General features: G+C 36.1%; 1 protein-coding gene across 2 annotated transcripts in view; it reads left to right on the plus strand.

Moving 5' to 3' along the window:
* VPS50 (VPS50 subunit of EARP/GARPII complex) overlaps positions 1-18,277 on the plus strand; it is a 90,541-nt gene that overhangs the window by 30,410 nt on the left and 41,854 nt on the right. For both annotated transcript variants that reach the window (XM_086742332.1, XM_086742331.1), the window contains exons 11-16: positions 545-643; positions 2,254-2,394; positions 6,252-6,387; positions 14,703-14,800; positions 15,542-15,636; positions 16,409-16,507. In XM_086742332.1, coding sequence (XP_086598458.1) covers positions 545-643; positions 2,254-2,394; positions 6,252-6,387; positions 14,703-14,800; positions 15,542-15,636; positions 16,409-16,507 — 668 coding nt within the window. The remainder of the gene's footprint in view (positions 1-544; positions 644-2,253; positions 2,395-6,251; positions 6,388-14,702; positions 14,801-15,541; positions 15,637-16,408; positions 16,508-18,277) is intronic.

The raw sequence follows: 18,277 nt of genomic DNA on the forward strand, positions 1-18,277 counted from the left end.
CCATAAATACCTTATTTCACAGTGAACTTTTAAGTCTGATAGTGTTAATTCCATTTAATAGGTGGCAGTCAGAGGGTTAAGAAGTCTATAGTTGAATTGCTTGAGCTGAAACACCTGTGGAACATCTTTCTTTTTTATTTTTTATTACCCGCCCCCCCCTTCAGATCTGAGTTTTTATTAGGAGTGGGAGTAGAAAAAGTTAGAAATCCCAGCTCGCTCTCTTGAGGTGCTAGACCTTCTCAAAGTAAACATCACTTTGAATTTGACTTCAGCAAAGTAGTGTACTATTTGCTGTGCTTGTTCTTGGAAATGGAGGAGCTGTTTGGCTGGCCAGACATTTCAGACTGAAGTATTTTAGGCTGCAAGAAGTAGCATTTGAGCACCTTGGAATAGTCCTGTAATGTACAGTCTTGGCTATTTTACAAGCATCATTTTCAGATTGTTTAAATATACATATTTTCCTCACTTGCTGTTGTTTAAGTAATGTATTACTTAGCCTGTTTTATTTAGTGTTTAACACGTTTTTTTTCCTTCATTTATATAGGAACAATTGGATGTAGCGCTTTCCAAAATATGCAAGAACTTTGATATTGGTCATTATACAAAGGTTCAGCAGGCTTACAGGCTGCTTGGAAAAACACAGGTTAGTGCTATTTTCTGAGTAAGTCACAGAGAACAGTGGTGTAGCAGCATTAAGCTTTGAGTACTGTGGTGGAAATTTATTTTCCTAATTGTTGTGGTTTAACTCAAGACAGCAACTATGCACCACACAGCCACTTGCTCACTCCCCTTTGGTGGGATGGGGGAAAAGAATCAGAAGAGTAAAAGTAAGAAAACTCATAGATTGAAATAAAGACAGTTTAATAGGTAAAGCAAAGGCCGTGCATGCAAGCAAAGCATTCACTACTTTGAAGTCTAGTGCATTGATATGTTGAGAAAGGCAGAATTTTTGTTGGAGAGGAATGAAGTTTCTGAACAAAACGAAAGTGTTACTTGTTACTGCAGTTTTGCCTGCTCTGTTCTCATGATAGAGTCACTTGTTTTTGACATTCTTTTTATTACAATTAAAGTATGTATTTTGAACTTGTCCTGACAAGAATTTAGTTGCATCATTATTGAAATATCTCCCGTTTTGATTCCTTCTCGTTAAACAAAATGACAAGAACCTTCATTGTCTTCACTACTTCTCATATTTTCATTTGTTGTTCCGTTTTCTTTGACTAGTTCAAGTTAGGACTAGCTGCAGAAGATTGGTTATTTGCAACAGGATTGAAGCAGAATTGCTTGATCATTTCTTACGGGGCTGATGGAGTTCTCAGCTCTTGTCAGTAGCTAAGAATGTCAAACAGCAAGTAGTGAAACTGAACATTTTCATATCTGCAGGATTTGATAAATTCATTCTGGCGTATAAAATAATTTTTAATCAATTCTTATATTCCATGTATACTGATTATTAACGTATCTTGAAACAGTGAGAACACTCAGTTTCTGAAATGGACTAATATTATGTACAGTTTATTAACCAAAGATCAATAGGATAACTCAGGAAACAGCCTGAGCAGAAACTTGGGCATGATTGTGGCAATACTTCCATAGTCATTAGTGTTTAATACATGTACTGGTATTTGTTTTTCTGGAAAAAGTAAGTTTTGTTAAATAAATGTGTGTTGTTTTTTTTTTTTTTCATTGTAAAGAGGATTTCTGTAAGAAGTTTATTGACATTATGTGCATGCCTTTCTGTAACAATCCTACTTTATATTACTCAAGGAAGAACTTAGTTTGGAAAGTGGATAGATTGAAGACTTCGTAATTGTGGTTTTAGTTTTATTAATTGCAGAGGAAATATTATTTTATTTGGAAGTGTTTGCAGTGAGGAAAACAGCACTGATATCAACTCATTTATTTTTGACATTTTCATCAATGATTCGGTGGGTAAATGAATTAATTAGTAAATTCTATAATTAAGTATATTATATATATGTACAATTAATATATATTAGTGGTGATGTAAAAAAACTGGTAAGTTATAGAGGGAGGATGGCAAGGGAAACTGATTTTACTGGTAATACCTGAACTCTTTTACATTACCATATTGTCATATTGCCAAGTCCTATGTTAGATATTTTTAAGACAAAGATTGGAGGCCATGCTTACAGTCTCTTTGTTCAGTACTGAAAAATACTTACATTAAAAGACAATGGCATATGACAAATTGAATTTTACTATTTGATTTTGTTATTCCTTTTCTTTCAGACGGCAATGGACCAGTTACATATGCACTTCACTCAAGCCATTCACAACACTGTGTTTCAAGTAGTCCTTGGATATGTGGAGCTGTGTGCAGGAAACACAGACACCAAGTTTCAGAAGTTACAGTACAAAGACCTCTGTACAGTATGTAATTCTTGTATATATGTATATTTTTTAATCTGAATTTTTACACTGTTGGAAGTGTATCTTAGGTAAGTAGGGCCTCAGTTGTTAAAGTAACCCTGCAGCTGCTGTAGTTTCTTAATACAACTCGTAGACTAATTGAGAAATTGGTTATTCACAACTTAATGATGATTTGATTGCACTAATTCTTAGCACTTTGGAGTTAGTGTAGACACTATCTAAATAAATGTAAAGAAGTAAATAGTAGGATGTTTGGGATAGTAAAGAAGTAAGTAAGGTGTTGGTTTCAGTCGCTAGCTAAGCCCTCACCATATTACTTCAACTCAAGGACCCACCCCATCAGTTGCAATTTATTAAATCAAAGTACAGTCACAAGGAGATTAAAGTTCATATTTGGATCCATTTTATGCTCTTTCTCAAATCTCCTGGGATCGTGTAGTTTCAACTAGTAGACAACACTTGTACATTGAAAACCATTTCATTTCAAAGAGATGCCCCTTTGCCTTAAAAGGCTTACACAATCTAAGAGCCTTCATATGAGCAAAAGTAGATTATGAAAAATGAATTTTTTTGGTGCAATTGGCATAAGTATTAATGAACAGAATGAGTAAGGTTCCAGGTAGGTGGCATGTGTGTTTCACTGAGATGAATTCTAGTTGAAGAAAGCCAGCAAACCCTGATCTCTATTCTGTGGACCACACAGCTTTCATATTTCTGCTGTAGGTCTTCAGAAGGTGGTTTTGTTTTAATTTCTTAACTTCTGATGAACTTCTGAGTTTTTTTTTTTTTTTAATTCTGTATGCCATTCAGTATATTTCTCATTCTTTGCTAATGTCTGTGACACTAAGTCCATTTATTTACACTTGCAAACAGTACTACTGAGCTACTCTCAACGTCTTCTAAAATATAAATTGTGTGCTGCTGTTGATCCTTGCCCTTTAGAGTGCAGAAGGGTCTTTCAGATCACTGCAAATACATTTTGTAATACACAGAACGTAGCTTTAACTGCATGGTTATAGAATTATTACTTCACTATTTCTATTTTGTTTTCCTTCTGCAAAACCTTCATGAGATGCTGCTTTAGTTATGTGAGCCTGCAACAGCTAGAATCTGGCAGTCTATATAAAGGAAGGTACTCGAACTTGGGGACTATAATGTACTATGAATACTACTGTAATTTCCTTGAAGTTTACTAGGTTGTAAAAATTTTTCATTATTCTCTTGGTATCAATTAGGTATTTAGGGACAGGTTGCAGATGGGAAATTTTGGTCTCTGTTACAAACCATGCTGTTCAGTGTTGTTACCTGTTGTGATGCATTTGTTAAATCAGAGCACTGAATAAGCTGGACTATCATAGCAATTCCATTTCTAACTTCCTGTAGATAAAACACCAGCAGACTTCCATCTTGTGCATTCAGTTGTCAGGAAATAAATTGTTTAAGACTGTGGGCCTTCTTTCTCTGTATTTAGTTCCAGTGAGAACCCTCTTAAATCTGTCTACGCTGTTAAGCCAGGATGCTCTTAAGGTATAAGTGGTTATGGAGTACTTACTCTAATTAAACAATGGAAGTCATATAAAATTAAAGTCTTCCTTTCTGAGCAGATCTCCTGTTGTGTGTTTCTGAAAATCTTTCTAAATGAACTCATTTAGCTCACTTCCATTTTACATGGGACTATCGTGGGTTTTTTTATTTGTTTTAATTTTTTGCTTTTGTTTCTTTTCTGGAAGTCAGATACTGGATTTTACAATAATGTGGGGATTTTTAAAAGAATAATGGTTTCAGTAACTCTTAGACATTTATGTAAGTTACGTGCCTGTGCACTTGGAGTCACTGTTTCCTTCTTGAGCATTTCTTTTCCCGGTGATATGTGATGCTCTAACTTTTACATCCTTCTCCTTTTGAATATTACTGAAGCAGGGGGAGTTCAGCTGCTTCATCTTCAAGTTTTGATTTTCTTTATTCTAGCATAAGTGTAAAGTAATTCAGTTGTTTATTTCCTTAGTGTAAATGGAATTATGTTGGTATTTAGTAAGTGATTCTTTCTTCCTGGCCACCTGGAAGCCAATATGTCTTCAAGTATAGTGATCCGAAAATACTGAAATACAGTAGTAGTAATATTGCCTGATGAGTTGGCAGAGAAAATAGCTAAAACAGCTGTTGACATGGCAGGACAACTTACTGTTTAAATGATAAATTTACTACTGTGTTTTGTTCAATTGTTAGCAAAGGTCTATAGTATCTGAGATTAAAGTGTCTCAATAACTCAGTCACTGATGTATATCCAGTTAAAGGAAGTTTTAGAAAAAAAATTGATGTTCTCAATTGTTATTTTTTTATGTACCAAGAACTTGACTACTTCTTTTTTTTGTTGATGTGTCCAGGATGCCTAATTTATATCCTTGAAGTAGCTCTGGTTTGATAGGGAACAGAACCACAATAATAATTCATTTAAAAAAAAAACAAGCAAACTGAAAAAACATAGTGATTAATATGAGGCCTCCAGATACTTTTGCTTGCGACATCTATTAATGCTGAAGAACAGCTTTTGTAAGTCCTTAATCATAAGCAGAGTGTAGGAGAATATGCCTTGGGTGGTGTGTGCCACTGCCAGGAGTATTGTTTAAGCTTAGTAGGCAGAGAGCGTGTTTAAATACAAAATAAAGACATACAGTTTATATATATATTTTTTTTTTTTTACCTGAAAGCTGAAAAATAGGAGGGGTGTAAGTGATGCATCTGCATTTACAAAGAAGTCTGTCCAGTCTGAAGTTTATTCTCCAACAAATGTAATATTCAAGCTTATCAAAGTTTTGTTGTGATTTGTTGCTCAAGAAGGACACTTGGTATTTAGAAAGCTGCTGTTACATCAGCTGATGAGGATGCAGTTCAGAGGGAACTAATTACATTGATTAAGTGTTTGCTCTCTATAGAATCCATGGTTGATTATTTTGGTGGTTATGATGACATCACTGTTGCAGAAGCTGTTATTATTTTTGAATTGTTTTGTTTTAACTGTAATGCCAAAACTTTTATATCATCTCGGATATACATTTTTGGATTAGCAGGCAGTACTCACGTGGTAAAAGCTGTCTAGCCTTGTGGAAGTCAACTGTGGACACAGAAGTAGCAATGGGAAAGTAAGAACTGTTTTCTACAAGAGTGTTAGCTTGAAGTGCTAATTTCCAGACTTCTCTGAGAACCTTTCAGTAATAATGTAATTGACATCACATTTGTGCAGCTGGACTTTGCTCTTGTTTATAAGCTATAAGAGACTGTGCATCTTCACAGCAAGTGAGACGAGTGACTTACCATTGCCACTCAATAAGCAATATATTTTACAGTCTTTACCCAGCAAGACTCCTTCTCAAATTCATCCCTTTACCTGACAGTCTCGTTTTAGATATTTCTACTGCATATCTATCTCTCTGATAAAATTGATACTCTTCATCTCATGAATATCTTAAATCACAGTTGGCTTTTTGAAGCAGAGTGGATCAGGGAGCTAGGACAGCTGCCGTCTAAGTTTGTTTGTTTGTTTTTAAACTACTTCTTTACACAGTATTCAGTGCAGTGGGGCACCAGCTGGGATGGCTTCTATGTACTACTGAAGTACAACTATCTACATCATTGAACTGGTGCAGTGCAATGCGTCAAAACTTTGCACTTTTAAACAGCATTTGATTAGTTGGCTAAAATTAGGCATTCATCAGCTCTCAAATACTATTGAAAAGAAAACTGATATACATCAAGCACCTCAGCTGTATGAATATGAATGTGTTTGTATGGTTTGTTTTGCCTCTGTGAAAAATGAACACTGTTGTTAAGTTTCACAATATTATTTTGTTTTTCTGTAGCATATTACATCAGACAGCTACATTCCATGCCTTGCTGATCTCTGCAAAGCCCTCTGGGAAGTCATGCTCAGTTACTACCGAACGATGCAGTGGCATGAGAATCATGACGAAGATGAGACAGCAGCTGTATCTTCTGGTAAGAATCTGTTCTAGAAATAAAACTTCTGATATTTGGAAATAACTTTTTCTTTGCTCAAGTTGTTAATTTGTATGTTGTTACCTTTGTGGTATTGACTCAGTGCCTTCGGCATTATTGCTTATAGTGTGCAGTCAGGGCTTAAGTACTCACTGGATTTTTGTAGTCTTCAGTATAAGGTTCATTTTTTTTAATGAATATGTGTATGTGCCATTATTACAGGTATGAGCAGTCTTATTTAAGCGGTGCTTATTATTGAGTTGAAAGTCAGCTATGGTAGATGACTACAAAATATGAGAATTTTTCCATTTAATATAGGACCAATGTGAAATTTCAGATTTTTTTGATCAATGTTGAAAATTTCACTGCATATTAAGTTTAGTAGATTGGGATACTGGATTGTGTACTAGGAGAGATGACTGAAGCAATAGGGAATGAATCTGTTGTAAATCTGTAATAGTGATTTTCAGGAAATCCAGTTTCTTGAATGTTGTATGTTACCTCTACTAGTGAATCCATCATAAGATACTGTCACATTTTCCTTGGTACCCTTACAAGATGTCATGGTTTAACCCCAGTTGGTGACTAAGTACCACATGGCTGCTTCCTCCCCACGATGGGAAGGGGGAGAGAATCGGAAGGAAAGGAAAAGCCAGGCTGAGATGAAGACAGTTTACTAGAACAGCAAAGGAAGATATAATAATAAAATATACATATTAATAATGATAATTATAATAATAATACATGTAATAAACATACAAACAGAGGATGCACAATTTCTCACAGCCTGATGACCGATACAGCCCATCCAAGGCAGTGATCATGGAGCGAAACTGAGAGCAATCTTGGAACGACCCCAAGCAGCAGTCTCAGAACAGCAATTTCCAGAACACTACCCACTGGCCAACCCCCACTTACATACTGAGCATGATGTCTGTGATATGGAATACTTTGGCCAGTTTGAGTCAGTTGTACTGGTGTCCTGATTTCAGCTGGGATGGAACTAATTTTCCTCTCAGTAGCCAATGTTTTGGATTTTGTACCTGAAGAATGTTGATAAACACACTGATGTTGTTAGTTGTTGCTAAAGAGACCAAGGTCACTGTCTGGCTTCCCAGGTTTCGCTAATGTGTAGGTGCAGGATGCTGGGAGGAGCATGGCCAGAACAGTGGACCCAGACTGGCCAAAGAGAGTATTCCATGCCATAAGTGTCATGCTCGGTATGTAAGTGGGGGTTGGCTGGGGCACAGCACTGTCTGTCTCTCACTCCTTTGCTTGTTGGTGGGTTTCATTTTCTGTGATCATTGCTTGGGATGGGCCGTACCAATCACCAGGACATCGAGTGGTGAGAAATTGTTCATTTTGTGTATTTTTGTATCCCTGTATTTTGTTATTATTTTAGTTATTATATTTAGTTATTATTTTAGTAAACTGTCTTTATCTCAGCCTAGGAGTTTTCCTTTCTTCCAGATTCTCTACCCCATCCCACGTGACAACTGCCTGTACCCCTCCCAGCTTCTCGCATCTGCACACTAGCAAAACCTGGGAAGCTGGAAAAAAGTCCTTGATCTCTTAGCAGTAACTTATAACATCAGTGTGTTAACAACATTTTTCACATACCAAATCCCGTACTAAAACCAAACCACAGCAGCTAGTAGGAAGAAAAATAACTCCGTCCCAACTGAAACCAGGACACAGGAAAAGGCAAACATTTAATCTTAAAAGTATAATTTTTATTTTCTTTTTATTGTTGTTCCAGTTTGTGTTTTTAGGACAGAAGCACAAAACCTTCATCTCTTGTTTAAGTCCTCCTAAGTACCTTTTGCTGAATGTATTCTAAATTAATATAAAATGTGACTAAATTAATGTAAAATATAAAATCATTTGCACTGCAAAAGCTTTTAAAGGATCCGTTAAGCCTAATAAAGTGGTATATTCAGTCATATGAGTAATTTTAAATACATTGTTTTTTAAGTGCATGTCAGAGTGTTTTGGTATATTTACTACTAATCCACTGAATCTTCTGTCACTCAGTTTCTAAGTTTCTGGAGACATTGTAGCTTAGCTGTAATGTGCAACTAGAATATTTTTGAGCCACTTTTTCAAATACCTCAGCAATGATAAAGCACACGTATGGGAATTTCACAAGTATAATTTAGTTTCAGAGGGACTATAGGTATCTACCAAATGTCTGTCTTTTTCCTAAAAGTCCTTGCTCATGCTGTAATAATTACTAAACCTGTACATGGAAGTCTCATTCCATATTGATTGATTTAATAACTGTGATACGTGCTAAAGCCAAAGACTAAAATTCCTGTAGAAAGGGCAGGTATATCAGAAGGAACCATGGCAGTAGTTCAGGAGATTATGCTAAAATTGTTCCCTCAATTAAATCCCATAGACCAGAGCAATAGAAGGAGCAGTCTTAACTGTTGTGTGTGTACCTGGCTTTGATAATTTTGAGAACTCAAGGCCGTCCCAGTATTTTTCTCTTGTTGTGCCAGTTAATGTCAGCAGTCTTACAGGGTACCTTAAATGGGTCAAGGGAGTCCTCATCTTAGGGCACAAACCCAGCTGTAGAAGTGAGAAGCTGAACTTAGAAGACATGAATTACATAACTCTCTCTATTTTAATAGTGAAGCTTATCCAAAAGAAGTCATGCATGGATTATGGAAAGGAGGTTACACTTCATCTAGATCATGTATCACATATTTGTGATTATTGATGCCTGTTACAGATGTGAAAATGTGCTTTGCATAACTTGTAAATAATTGTCCTTCCGCATTTCTGAGGGAAGAGGTGTGTCTGCTTTATACTGTTAAATATTCTGATTATTTGTGTTCTGAAAATTAGTCTAGTTTGAGACGGAAAAGCCAAATGGAATAGAAAATACTTTCACAACAGGATTTTTATTTGTTTGGAGTATTTGTAGGAGAGACTCTGTGAGATTGAGGTTTTTTTTTTTTTATATTTTTTTCCCTAGAATTGGATTCAGAATTTGCAGTTGCTCTTTCAGTTGTAGTGTGGACTGGTCTTTGGGGATTATTTTTTTTTAAGATCCATTTAAAAAATCCTTACTTCGAATAAACTAAGTGGAAACAGATAGTTTTCTCTAGATAGAAATGCAATCCTAAAAAATTTTAAAGCATGAGACATACTTTACTACCTTTCATGAAATGGGAAATACTAATGCTGAAGCGTTAAAATAAAGTAGCAGTAAGTCAGTGAAATGTATGGTTTTGATAGTTCTATCAGTTATCAATAATAACAGTTAATTAATTGCTCTAATAAACTCTTGGAAAGATAGAATTAAGTGTTCATATATAGGACTTGTTTAATCATACTGAAGATAAAATTAGTGAACTAAAAGTATCAACTCCATAGCATGAAATTAGTTCTATGTCACATTTCATGAACTGCTACTTATTCTGATTTTGTTTATATGATAAAGAGCAAGTTGCTGTGACATGAGTTTTTCATCCCTGAAAATAAACTGCTTGCTGAAAAATCTTCCATTGCATTGTTTGTGTCTGTAGTATAGAATCAAAGAAAAAATTAGTTTTCAAGGGACCTGTGCCGGGCATTTTGTCTTCCCTGCTTAAAGCAAAGTGAACTTCAAAGTCACATTGGTTTGTGTGAGGCTCAGTCTGATTCCTCTTGATTTTCACATGCCGTAAAATTTACTGTGACATTGATGTAATTCACATGTATTACTGAGACAGTAATTTAAGAGAATAACTGAAACTGAGCAGTAAAATGATCACTGTAGCAGTAAAATGATCACTAAAGCATTTAAACTCCTGATACCACAAGTGTAATCGTAGTGGTAAAAGTTGATAACAACTATAATAGTGTCAATGAAAAGCAAGAAGAAAATTATGTAAGATTGAAATTTAATTTCAACCATTTAAATTTTTAAAACATTCAGTTTATAATAGTGTGTAAATTCTGTGCAAGACCTACTTGGTATGCCAAGAATGAAGCTAGAGGACAGTGATTTGATTTATTTATTTCTTTCTTTCTTTTTTTTTTTCCTCTACCTAGCAAGGATTAAACAAAAACCTTTTGTTATGACTGAAGACAACCTTTAAAAATTTTGGAGAAGTACTAAGAAATCTGAAAAATTACTGTATTTAAATCAGACATCCAGAAGAATGACTCCTGGATACTTCTGATTCTTATTTTTATATGAAATTATGAATATTTATGTCTTCTGCTACCTGTTCCAAATTCTTCAAATCAGAGAGTGAAATGCTTGTGGACCTTTGTCCAATCCTCGATTTTTCAAGGAAATTATCCTAAATTCATATGCTTGCAAGTGTGAAATTAGCTGCAGTGCAGTTCATTAAAAGAATATAAACAAGACCTCTTAGCATGACTGGCCATAAACCACGAGCACCAAGAGATTGCCAGAGAGAATATTGCATGGATTTTTATTTAACAATAGCATCCCTATGACTCTGTCTGTCCAAACATTCCTTCGTAAATGGCAGTTCATGAGGACAAGGACTATGGTCTTAATCTTGAGAACAGGTCAAAGATACAAAAGTGTTTAGGCTTGGCTTCACTTTGCAGAAGTATAGAAGAAAGGAGGTTGCAGAAACTTCTACAGAGTGACTAAGCTGGTTTTGTTTACTCGTATAGTCAGAGAAAGGATAAATCCACTTAGAGTTTCTCTAGCTGGGTTATTCTTTCTGGTTATATTTTTTTAAATCTTCCATAATAAATCACTTTTGAAAATGTCTTTGTCAGAATTATTGCTTTCAGGCAAAAAGGAGCATATTTAGGTACCGTTACTAAATTAAAATGTACATATACAGTGTCTAATACTTGTTTTATGATTTTTTCTTTCTTGAGAAAAACTTTCTTTGAGTGCCTTGCAACAGTAGATACAGTATAGAATTATGTTTGAGTCTTGTTTTCACGCCAAGCTGCCTTTTATCTTCTCATTTTGAGTAATTAGGGTAAATTCTCAGTCAACCTGCAAAAGCAGTCTCAATGACTTTAAACAGGAAGGAGTTGAACACAGCTTTGCAGCCTTGGAAGAAATTAATATCGATCCCTAATATAACTCCAAATTCCAGAATGCATTTTATTATGTTTTTGATTGTGAGGAAGAGTTATTCCGTTGGAAGTACCAGAGCTTTTACATTCTGGCTGCATATAGCATATAGTGTTGTACTGGTTCTATTTTCCTGAAGTCTAGCCTCATAGGCAGACTAATTTTAACTTAACTGGCTTGAGGATTCTTCTTGATAGTGTCTTCTTGATTACTGTCGTAATCCCTAGCTTGCATATGAAGCTCCTTCAGTGTTTGATAAAAATCATAATATAATAACATGTCCAGACACGCCAAATAGCTCCACTTGAAAGAAATTAAGCAAGGCCAGCATCCCTCTCAGTAACCGTATTCCTCATATTTGCTTAATTTAAATGCAGCTACGGGTGTTGAAGGTTTAATATTTTTGTTGTTCCTATTATGCTTATATAATGGGAAATATATACATATATATTTATAATTTTTTTTTAATTTACATGGGAAATGCAAATAGTTCTTCTTCTGAGAAACATAGTCTGAAAAAGGTCAAAGCGGAAAACAGATGGCTGATGGGGAGAAGGAAGATGCGTATCATGCTCTTCTGCTTACAGAGAGCCTGGCCTAGGACTGGGAGTATGAGACACTGGTAAGCGCTATTTAGGATTAGTGGTTGTTACAGAAGGAAACTCTGCTCAGTTGGCAGTGAGCACCAGATGATCTGAAGAAAATGTGGTCAGAACATGGTCGGATTCTGTTGTGCTCTGTTGTATTTTGGTTTAATTGAATTGTCAGTATCTGATACCAGTCATAATCATTCTTGATCACTGGGTGACTCTCCTTCCTTCTCTTAAATATGCGGTATTCTAGACAATGCTACGGAGGTCTGTTCTGCACACATCTGCAAAGGTTGATTAAAGTCTTGTATCCAGCCTCCCATTCCTTACTGGGCTCATTAGTAAGGCGCTCGTGCTATTTACACGATATTCAGCTAGACTGCGTGGTCTGGATTCAGGGCAAGGCTTGATGGGGAATGAGCACTTTTATGGTTGACAAAAAATGTATTAGTACTGGCAAGTGGAGGGCAGATGTAGGTTCTGTATGATTCTGGACTCTTCTTCAGTAGACAGCAAAATTAGACATGAAAAATTGTTACTCTTTCTGAGGAAAGTGAAATTAAGCCAGGAGGCTTTCTGGAAAAAAAAACTATGAAGCCTGGTAATGAAGAACTGCAAAGGTCAGTCAGGATTAGCTGTCACTGTGGTCCTGGTAGCACGTTACTGTCTAAGGAATGCTATTGTGACAGGGATTCGGTATGCAGGTGGCGTTTTTGTCCTTTCTAGTTTTGAATGACTGCATAAAATCCTATCCCTGCATTGATGAGATCAGCTCATGAATGAAAAGCTGCTGGAGCTGCACCTGAGCCATCTGGCAGCATCACAGTTTAACAGCTGAATGTGCTTCAACATCCTTAATGCTATGGCCCTGAGCGGAAGCTGCATGTAATCGCACTGAGGCAGTTCAGTCCGTGCATGGCTTTGGATCACTTCTGAATTCATTCTTGAGGCTAGAAATATTATTTTTTTTTTTTTCCTTTTGCTCCCCACTCCCTAAATAACATATTTCAGAAGTTAGGGCTGGGCAAGACGCTACTGCCAGTTGTTGAGGAACTGTTAAATGTTCTACTCTTTCCTTTACCTTTCTGTTTGATTATAGCAGTGATGTATCTACAAAGATATATCAAAGGGTCAAACAGGTTAAAAAAAAAAAAAAGGAAGGAGTCCACCTTTCGCAAATGCAATCTAAGTTAACGACAATAGACATGCCCATGTCTGCTAGACATGTCTTGTTGCTCTCCACGTAGGCCAAAAGATAGAGACTGTCCTTCCCACAAAACCATAGGGAACATTTATTTGTTTATGTATGTATGCATTTATTTATTTATTTCCAGTTCCCTCTCTGTGTTCCTGTAGGATCTGGGCTTTGTGTTGCCTGTTCCTGTGAAGCTTTGGCAGTAGGGATGAGACTGCCTGATGCATGTGCAACATTAAGGCTTGGGGCTGGGAGGACGTTTTTGAGAGGAAATGCTGGAATCGGGGTTTGAGTTGGGAGCCTGTGTGTGGACGTGGAGAGATGAGACCACCTAGGCCAGGAACAAGGGAGTGAATAGGCTTCTCAAGTACTGAAAACTAGCTGCAGGTTGCAGAAAAGATGGAAAGACAGGTCTGAGCTGCATGGCAATGCTAGGGTACTGCAGGCAGTCTTAATTCTGTGCTTGCAACCTCTTGAATGGTGAGGTAGAAGAAGTATTCCAGTGTAATGTTTTATGTGAATTTTTATCTTTCATGTCAAATCACTAAATGGTTTGGACTTTAAAGGACATGCATAGTTTTCTCCTCGTCAGGAGCAGCAAAATTTTGTTATCGTGGGGAAAATTTGTATATATAGTCTGGCTAAGACAGCTTTTCTGTGGTCAGTCATAGACTGTGAAGCAAACTGCATGGCACTGTGCCATCACAGACTGCAAGCAGAAGCACAACTGCATGCTCACAAATTACATATAAAATACTAGCTTCTCTTTTTTTAAATGAAAATAAAATATATTTCCTCCATGGGGAGAGAGAACACTACATACAGGAGAAGTTTACCATGCATTACAGTGCTTTTTTGGAAGTGATCCCCTGCTGTGGGAATGTAGGTTTTATAGTTAAATTAATTTGGAAGAAATTAAAGACACCTGATTGTAGGATTGACATTATTTCATGCATAAGCATAGATTAGTATGATACAGGAAAAAAAGGAAAGAGCATGCTATATTGTTTGCATAGTTCATGGAAAAAGTTCTAGTATTTTTCCTCAGAGTTGCAGACAGAATTAACTGAGGCAGAAACTTAAGTCTTGCTTCTGAAATTTTTAAGTTCATAGGTTTTGTCTACAAAGCTACAATATGTTACACAGGATAAGCAGAGCTCACTTCAGCATTCAACTTTCTTTTGTAATTGAAATATCAGTATCTGTTACTCTCATCTTTCTGATTTTTATTCAGTGGCATATCTTACTTGCATAACAGCAATCAGAAGGTCTCCTGGTCTGCATTAGCATATAATATTTATACGTGCTTTATTCATTTCCTTTCAAAAGTTAGAGCAATGGAGCTCCCCTGGAGTTTGCCTAACGGATAATATCATAATGGCTAAGGCAGAAGTTTCATTATGAGTAGAAAACTAGGATACATTTCACGGCTTATGGAAATATCTACAGTACCTTTCATCTTCTTCAGTTTCAGATGGCAGCAATGTGATTGGAACTGATGAGAACAGTTTTGACCGCAGCTATGTAAAAAAGAAATTGGAACATGGGCTTTCACGAATATGGCAGGTATGGGGTTTGTTTTTTTTTTTTTTTTTCCAAAATATTTATCTTCCCCCCACCCAGTATTAATTACAGTTATGTTTATAGTGATCTTAGAAATCTCTCCAAGGGTGTTTTTTTTTTTTTTAAGTGAATTGTTTTGAGCTGAATGTATCAAAACCATGGAAATATAATTTCTGTGAGTCGGTTACTACTTGTTTACTGTGCTTACATACTCAGTGAAGATATGAAAACATAGTATTGTGACTTTCAGCCTGATTCCACTTATCCCAACTGTGTACTGCCCCACAATCTATTTTCTTCTCACATGCTTTCTCTGTTAACACAGTCATACTGCTTTATGTTTCTGGTATAACCATAGCTATGGAGAACCTGAAGTCTTGTGAATCTGCTCGGTTTCACAGTATTTCTGGTCTGACTGCTGGATCAGTTCGATGTGCAGTAAGACCCCAAATGTATGCTGAAAAAGCTGTAAACCTTTTACATGGCTGACTTGTAATCTAAAGTTCTGGTTTTGCACTGACAATAAAGCATCTAGGATTGACCTTCTGTTTTGAGTGTTAAAGAAACAGATTATAATATTATTTTAGAAAGAATGAGAAATCGCTAGTGTTACAGAAAGTGGAGTTCTACTGTACATCTCAAAAGGAAGTTAGAAGTGCAGACAAACCAAAAAGTACTAATCTGAGCCTTCACCTTTTTGTCTTTAGTGTATTAAGTATACAAAAACTTGTTTGTGTTTTGTAGGATGTTCAACTGAAAGTGAAAACATATCTTCTGGGAACAGATCTATCTAACTTCAAATATGATGACTTCATATTTGTACTTGACGTTATAAGCAGGTATACTGATGTGGTCGTAAGACCACATAATACATGTGCACAAACTTGAACTCTGATAAGACAGCACAGTTATTTAAGTTGGGGGTCGGACTAGATGACCTTTAAAGGTCCCTTCCAAACCAAACTATTCTATGTTTCTGTAAGCCTGATACTTACATTCTCATGCCAACTTTGTTCCTATCCACTGATACTTTAAAGAGCAGTTATTCTTTATATGAGAGTCTGTGAGTGAGTGCCAGTCTCTCTTTCTCACTACCTGCTCCACGGATATACTCGGGATAGGTAGCATAAATTGCTTTGCTGCTTAAGTAATGCTTAAGTGTGATATGATTTCAGTACTGTCCACCTTTGAGATTTCAGATTTGCAAATCTGACAATTTTTGATGTTTCTAAGAGCTTTTAAAGGGACTCTCAGTAAAGAGCAGTAAAATATTGCGGTACTACTAACCCATACAGTGTTATTTCTTTCTGTTTTGCTAATGAAATGATAGTCAGACTGTGAGCTGTACAGCTTGCCTTGTATAATGGGATCTCAAAAAGACATTTATTTTGCTTACGGTTCTTTGTCTGTATATGTGTGGGACATTATGATAGGGTTTGGAGGGAAATGAAACGTGGACTTTTGTGAAATGAGTGAAGTGATGCAATTTGTTGCTCTGCTTTTACAGAGATACATGTAGACTCATGGTAATGATTGAGGCTTGTAATTCAGATTGGAACAGCAGTACTAATGAATCAATAGATATTTCTAAACTACGTTTTATTGTTACAGGCTGATGCAAGTTGGAGAAGAATTTTGTGGCAGTAAGTCTGAAGTTTTGCAAGAATCTATCAGAAAACAAAGTGTTAACTATTTCAAAACATACCACAGGTGAGACTACTATATGTGCAGTGGATGAATCTAATGGCATTTATTTTTGTTGGGTTTAACTTCAAATGCTTTCCAAAGGAATTCCACTGCATCACGTTCCTGCATTGAGATTGACAGATAGTGGAATATGTTTCATGATGAGAATAGGGCTCTGAACCCTGGGGAAGGGGAGAGCATGGAGAAGCCTTTGCTTCACTATAGTTGTGGAAAACTCTAGTTTTGCAGCAGGCAAGCCAGAGAAAGATGAAAACTCTTTATGTAGAATTTCAGTAGTTTTTCAGACTGTCTCTTAAGCTGTCTCCTGGGATCCTGAGGATGAATGCTTCTGAAGTCCATACTTCCTAGCAAAATTTTTGCTTCTTTTTCTATGCCATTACATAAAAAGAGCTGATCATGCATGGCTATGAAATGTTTTTTTCAATATGCGATTTTGTCTTATATCAAATTCGATGTTTAGAACTTAGTCCATCCTTTTGAATCATGTTTTCATAGTTTTTTCATTGGCAGTATCTAATTATGTTTCAGTCAACTCTACCATCATATTGAGGCCAGTCATATGTGCTGTTGTGTGCAGGCAGTCTCTGGCCTCAGATATGATGTATGGCTATGACAGCTTCAAGACTTGTCTGTCTGTTTGTTTTAATTGTCTTGATTTCCAAAATGTTTTGGTTTGGATGATTGACAACTCTTTCATTCTAGTTATCTAGCATTTGTCTTCTTTCTGAGTGTAAATAGCTGAGAAGATTAGAGAAGAAATACAACGTTTCTTGCTCTAAGAAATTCTTACTTTCCCAGTCTTGATCTTTTGTCCTCTCATGTATGGGAGCTGTCATACAACTAATACACCCAAAACTATTTGGTCTGAGACTTTCTGCCTAAAATCCATAAAGCATGAAAAATATGACAGGAGAACATGAGGCAGTGTCTAAATACAGAAGCTGAGAATGTGGTTTGAAATTTCTTCCAGCTTTGGTGGTTTGTAGCTGGGTTTTCTTTCCGGACATTTGATGGAGACCTCAGTTCTAGGTGTCTGAAAAGCTTGAGCCTTAATCAGATGCACATTATGTCTTGTTGGGAGATGAGTTGATTAAGATGCCATGCCAGCCATCTTTATTTCTTGAAAGTATTTCTGAACCCTGAACTGAATTTTGTGAACTGATTTGCAAACTGAGCTTGCAACTCTATGTTCAGAAGAGCAGTTTTATTCTGTCTGACAGTCTTTTACTGCACTAACTTACCACATAGTACCTTACTTGGTTAAGTAAACATTGTTTTGACCATTATGGTTTTGCTTATTTTTAAAAGAAAGACCTATTGAACAGCTTACGGAATCGGAGACAAATTTTCTGAATTATCTTTGAGTAAAATAAAGGTTAAGGAACACGGATGGAATATGTATAGAAATAACAAATTTTTGAAATAACTTGTGTTTTTTATTAAGGTAATGTTCCTTGTAATTCTTGTGATAATAAAAGGAAATACTAATATGACACAAATTATATGATGCTTTATGCTGTGTGGGTATTGTCAAGATTAATTAGATGATACTTTCATCCTCAGAAAGAAAAATGTAAAAAAACCCTCTCTCCCAGCTCTATCTGTCAGGTTGATTTATATAAAAGCTCTAAGCATCTTGCCTTTTCAGATCAAGCTAACGTGGCTTTCAGTCCCCATGTGTATTTAATTGGAGGGAAAAAAAAAAAAGCTAGCACTTTTAAGGATTCATTAGTCCATAAAAGCTACATAGAGCTGAAATGCTCAGAGTCCAGG

The sequence above is a fragment of the Chlamydotis macqueenii genome, chromosome 2 (assembly GCF_036417535.1).
Source record: "Chlamydotis macqueenii isolate bChlMac1 chromosome 2, bChlMac1.mat, whole genome shotgun sequence".
NCBI classification, from domain to species: domain Eukaryota; kingdom Metazoa; phylum Chordata; class Aves; order Otidiformes; family Otididae; genus Chlamydotis; species Chlamydotis macqueenii.